General features: G+C 51.9%; 1 protein-coding gene across 1 annotated transcript; it reads left to right on the forward strand.

Moving 5' to 3' along the window:
• Positions 1–1176: 1176 nt before the first annotated feature.
• Positions 1177–1836, forward strand: LOC309571474 (claudin-17-like; the record flags this gene model as incomplete). Its single annotated transcript, XM_082279011.1, has 1 exon — positions 1177–1836. One exon carries the CDS (start codon positions 1177–1179, stop codon positions 1834–1836), a length of 660 nt encoding a protein of 219 aa, XP_082135137.1.
• Positions 1837–6238: the final 4402 nt, after the last annotated feature.

A 6238-nucleotide genomic window follows, 5' to 3' on the forward strand; every position in this document is an offset into this window, starting at 1 on the left:
TTAACTGGTTCAAAGGGCTGGAGTAAGCAGCAGCACTCCAACTTCACCACCACCCATGAGCTGTCGTCACGCAGCACTGTCTCAGGGCAGGAGATGGAGGCAGCCAAAGCCCTACCACAGCAGCTATTCCTGGGCTGCCTGAGGCGGATCAGCCTCTGGAATGTGTGTTTGTCCAGGCTTGCAGGGATCTGTGGGAGGGACTCTGGGTTCGTGTGCTGTACTCCCTGCACACACATCAGACAAATGCCCCCAGCCCCGCAGTGTCACTGGGTAAGAGTGCTGCTGTGGGACACAGTGGCAGCACTCTCCTCCTCGTTCACCCACAGAGGATCATCTCCTAACTGTGCCTTTACTCCTGATTCAAAAGCAGGAGCTGTGAAGCTCAGCCACTTCTTTGCTTTGCCTCCCTCGTGAATTTTGGAGCTGGTAGAGCGAAGCTTTGATGTTGATTGGAATACTTGACTTTCCTGTACCTGTCTAATACCATGATTAGACTTTTGTATTTGATCAAAATGAGAAATCTACATTAAAGGGCTACACCAAGCACCTCCTGGCTTGATTTAAAGGAAAATAATAATCAGATGTTTTCCCAGGGCTGCAGCACTTAGAAAATAAGCCCCACTCCAAGACTGAAGTTAAGCTTTTGTTGTAAGAACAACTGTAATGACCCACTTTAAACAAGATTTTAGCAGACGGAAGTTCAGGCTTTCTGTACTGAATTGCAACAGAGCTGCAGTCTCGCAGTTAAGAATTGTTAGCTCTGCAATTAGGCACCTTTAATCGAATCCCTGCCACTTGCTTAATTCTAGCAGCACTTCAGCCACCCTGTGAGAAACAGTGAAATCAGCCCTGCCACACCTCTCCCAGGCTGCCATTGGCTGCAAACCTGTCAGGCTTGATGGGCTGCAGTCAGAGGGGATTTCAAAGCAAATAAATAGCAGGGCCTTGGAGCAATCAGGAATGATTTCCACCTGTTTGAACTCCTGACTGGAGCAAGTCTCTCCTGAGAAACCCAACCTTGGAGCGAGCCTCTCCCGAGAAACCCAACCTGTTGCATGAGGAAACGGCCAGAGACGATACTCCTTCTCATGGTGTCCACGATTTCTGTGAGTAAGTGACTTTGGCAGCCCCTGGGCCAGCAGCTGGAGCAGGTTTGGGAGCAGGTTTGGGAGCAGCATGGCTTGCTGCGTGCTCCAGATCACCGGGCTGATTTTCGGCGGTGTGGGCATGGTGGGCACCCTGGCAGCCACGGCCATGCCCCAGTGGAGGGTCTCTGCCTACGTGGATGGCAACATCGTGGTGTTTGAGACCATCTGGGAGGGGCTGTGGATGGACTGCATCAGCCAGCTGGGCATCAGGCTGCAGTGCAAGTTCTACGACTCAGTGCTGGCACTGCCCCCGCCGCTGGAGGCCTTCCGGGCCCTCATGTGCGTCGCCGTGGGGCTGTCCATCGTCTCCTTCCTGATGGCCATTGTCGGGGTCAAGTACACTCAGCGCGGCAAGGAGGGTCCCCAGGGCATCAGCATCTTCATCCTGGCAGCTGGTGTTGCCTTCCTCCTCACGGGCAGCCTGGTCCTCATCCCGGTGTCCTGGACTGGGGGCAGCATCATTCGGGACTTCTACGACCCCGACGTGCCTGTGCCGCTGAAGCGGGAGCTGGGAGCCGCTCTGTACGTGGGCTGGGGCAGCAGTGCCCTGCTGCTGGCCGCAGGAGCCATGTACTGTCACTTCTGGTGCTGGGCTGACACGGCCACGAGGCCCAGGTACCCCTTGCTGGCCCGGGCCCGGCTGGCCAGGGCAGGAGGGCCGGCCCTGGGTGTCCATGCCTATGTGTAGGGGCTGCCCGTGGCCACGGAGCCAGGGAGTGCTCTGGGCTGCACAGGACCTTAGGGATCATCTCGTTCCAGCCCCTGCCATGGGCTAGGATGCCTTCCACTGTCCCAGGCTGCTCCAAGCCCTGCCCAAGCTGGCCTTGGACACTGCCAGGGATGGGACATCCTGTGATCTTCCTACTTGACGTGTGCTGATTGACTCCTTAATTTACTTTCAGGCCTGTAATGGAGGAGTAATTTTGTTCCCTTGCTGTTTACTGTTGATGGGGATATCTGCTCTCTAACAGCCTGGCAGGAACTGTTCTTACACTGGTGTTTGGTTAGAGCACAGTCCCCATTTATTTGGGAATGAGGAAAGGCGTGGGGACAGCGGCAGTCAGGAGGCTCTCAGGGAAGATGAACAGCCTGTGCTGGGCTGGAGGGAAGGAGCTGCTGTGCAATATCCCACAGCCCTTCCCAGACCCCCGAGGTGCAAAGGAAGCAGGGCATTTCCCTCTGGAGTGGAGTGACTGTAAGGAGTGCTCTGGGGGAAACGTGGGGCTGGCAGCACAGCTCAGTGAACAGAGAAGCCTGCAGCAATCCTGCTGCCAGTCCTGCACAGGGATGTTCGTGCTACCCCAGCAGAGGCCTCTGGGATTGTCCTTGGCATTCTCTGGTGCTTGTGGATCTGGTGCATCCTCCTCATCTCCTCTGCAGGGCACAGGACAGTCAGATTTTTAACCACTTCCCCAAAATGTGCCGTGAGAGTATTGGCTTCCTGCTGTTTGCTACCCCTCATCTTCCATGGCTTCTCCTGCTCTGCAGGCAGCACCTACTCCTCTGCAAAGCCCTAGCCTTGCTCTGGCTGTTTTGTGCTTGCCAGGCTGATTTGGGAATGCAGCTGGAGCAGCCTGATCCTGTCTGTCCATCCTGCAGGATCCAAGAGTGTTTGCAGCTGGGCATTTTATTATTCCCAGCTGAAAACCTTGGAATCTGCATTTGACGGTGTCCGTGGCGTTGATAAGTGCCCAAAGCAGGTCCAGCTCAGAAGGGTTTTTCTGGTTCTTTACCCAGCAGGGATGGATGGCAGCATTTAAGGGGTCATTTCGTGGCCCAGGGCTCAGCCTGAGCCTTTCTGTGCCTGTGGCTGGTGCTGTGACAAGGCTGTAATGGCTGCTGGGGCTGAGGAGAGCAATGTCTCTGTGTGCTCATTTGACTGCTCAGTCTGAAAGGGAGCATGGAAAGGTGCCTGTAATTAAAGAAGCCTTTTATTAACTTGGCTTCAGATGAACTTAGATGAGACAGTGCAGTGCTCCACAGAAATTCATTACATGTATTCACTCATGAGCATTTGCATTGAGGACAGCCAGCTCAGATCTTGCAGTGGGAATTTTCTAGGCACCACAAACCAGGTGTGATGTGTCCAGCTTGTCACTTGAGCAGTGGAATCAGCACTTACTAATTCTAGATGAAAATTGAAGAAAACAGTCATAAATAGGTTTTCTAGCACTAAGCCATATATTTTTTTCTGTTGTCTTATGAAGTCTGTCACAGCAGCTGTCACTGACAGCTGATTTCAGTGGAGTCATTCTGGTGTCTTTGGTAATAATTTCCTCTACCCTGAGGACCTCCACCTCCTATTTTATTGTATTTTGATCCTATAATGCATATTTTGTTTAATATGGAACTATTTGGTGAGTAAGCCAGAATTGCAGGTTTTGGAGTAATTTAGACATGACATTTGTGATTAACAAAGCAGAGGATGAAGACATTTGCAATGCAAATTTGATACATATTTATGTGTAGGTAATGGATTTAAATGATGATGGATTCAGTGTAATGCAACTTCATGCAGATGTAAGTGCTTAAGAAGTAATTAAGTACAGTTTTCTATAACATTAATTAGAGGCTCCTGAATGCTTCCACTGTCAGTGGGCCCATCTAGGAATCACATTGGAACTGGGTGTGCCATTTGCACTGGTAACTTCATTTTCAAAGAGCGGAAAGATAAAACTGCTTTATTTGAGCATTTAACATCAATTTCAAAGAAAACATGAGCTTTTTATGTCTGACATTAACACCTGATGACTACATATTGCCCCATTTCTCTCTTTTACCAGTTGATCAAAAGAGGAGCCCAAACAAAGTCTCTGAGCTCAGACAACCCAGTGCTCGTGTGTGGGCTGGGAATCCAACCCTGATTCCGAGGGTAGAGCCAGGCTGGGTGGTGCTGGCACGTCCGGGGTTTGAGTGGCACAAATGGGGATTGCTGGTGGTGTGATGGAGCATTTTAGGCTCTCAGGAGCCTGTGGCACTATCACATCTGAGTGGTGCAGGAACAAATATCTCAGGAGGAGCTGATCTGCAGGAGAGGTAACTCAGGGGTTGCCTCCTCCTGCTGAGCCAAACTGAAATCCCACATTGTGGATTCTGGTGGGGAAAAGCCCATTTAGAGGATTAGTAGATGTTTTGTCTCTGTGTGCAAGGAAGGCATTTGGCACTGAATGGGTGCATTTGTGCCTGCTAAGGGATGCAGAGTTTTTCCTCTTCCTTCCCCTGCTCAGATGCTCTGAACTGACTCGGGAGCTGCAGTTTGGGAGCGGGAGCAGGAGAAGGGAGCTGTAAGACCCTGCAGTTGAATTTTAAACTGAACTGCTGCTGTTGATGAGTTTTCTGAGGGTAACAGGCAAAGTTTGGCTTGAGGGGAGTGATGGAGGAGCTGGGACACATCCCTGTGCCCAAGGCTGGGTTATATCCAGCCAGATCCTGTCTCCAGGAACCCTGAATGTCCAAGGGCATTCTTGGAGCTTATTTGGATGACTGAATGTGTCCTTCTGTGAGACAGGTGAGGAGAGGCTGCTCAGGAACATGAGTAGAGCAGCAAAGCCTTTTAGGGAAGAGAGGTCCAGGAGGGCCCTGGAGGAAGAGCTTGGTCACACTCTGTGGTGGAGGAAAGAGGGTGGGAATAATCACTCCAGACTGCACTTTTCTCTGGCAAGGAAAGGCCTGGGCTGAGGCTGTCACTTGCTGTGGATGGGCCAGGGGTGACTAAAATGTTGTGTCAGGTTCCTGCGTCCTGCAGCTCTGCTCTCCTGGAGGAGGGCAGGGTGGAAGCTCCCTGGTGCTCTGTGCTCACAGGCACAACTGGCAGAGCCTTCAGCCTCCCTGGGCTGATTGAAAGAGCTGAATAAATATCGTGGGTCAATCTTGGGTGTAGTAGCCTGATGCTATTGTATGCTTTCATGTTTGGTGGTTGCAGGACAATGTGACTTTGGAAACAAATGTGTCCAGCTGCCATCTTGCTGTGTATTTGAAATAAAGGCACAGACTTGTCAGGAAAATCCACCAGTGCCTGGGGTTTCTGTCCAAAAAGGAGACAGAGGAGCCCTGCAACTTTATTCGAGTCAAGGGAGAGAGGCCACCAGGGCACAGCCCGCGGGGTTTCTCTCTCCAGGTACCAGAGGGCGCAGCCTCCCTTTATCCCAAACTCCCGGCCGCACGGTGCCCTCTTCCCTTCCCCACTGCTGAGGTACCAGGAAGGTGCAGCCTTCCCGAGCTGCCTAGCCCACATTCCCCCTTGAACCTGGCATTTTCCCCCAAAGTTCAGGCTCGTGCAGACCCCTGTGTGTTTCAGGAGCCAGGCTCCCTGGGCTCTGCACCAAAGGCAGTGCAGACAGTCAGACCCATTGCAAAGATGTTCATACCTGTGGCTTCACCCCTCGAATTGTTTGTGAGGACATCAGCACACATCTTTCCTCTCAACCCCTCCTCTTCTCATTTCTCCATTTGTCTTCACAAGCCCTAGTTATTGTTGCCTTAGCCCTTTTTAACAAGCTGGAACAGTGGGAACAGCCCCTCCTGGCTGTTCCACGGCTGCTCCCTGCAGCAGGGGCAGCAAGGAAGCACAGACAGTAAAGCAGGCACAGGTGGCTCATGTTAGCCCATCAATCCCTTTCTTCCAGCTGGGAAGGCCAAATCTCCAGGCTTGGAGACCTCCACAGGAATGTGCTGGGTCCACGTGTGCTCAGCTGTCCTGGCTGCTGCCTCTGCTGTCTCTGCAGTCCTGGGTGGATGTTCTGGACAGCAAAGTCCAAAGGCAGCGCCTGTGCTAACTGAGCTGCCTGACCAAGTCAGCCCAAAGCACCTCAGCCAAACCCTGGATGTATTTAAAAAGCCTCCAATGACCTCAAACACCCTTGTAACCTCAAATAACGCTGCTAAAGGCCTCAAATGGCCTCAAACAATCCCATGATCAATAAAAAAGACTCCAATGACCTCAAGTAACCCCTGTGACCACAAGTAACCCCTAGAGCAATTAGGAAAGACTCAAATGACCTCAAGTGACCCCAATGACCTCAAGTAACCCCGGTCAGGGCCTCAAATGACCTCAAGTGACCCCAATGACCTCAAGTAACCCCTAGATTAGG

This window comes from Coloeus monedula (genome assembly GCF_965178545.1).
Source record: "Coloeus monedula genome assembly, chromosome: 3".
Lineage (NCBI taxonomy): Eukaryota > Metazoa > Chordata > Aves > Passeriformes > Corvidae > Coloeus > Coloeus monedula.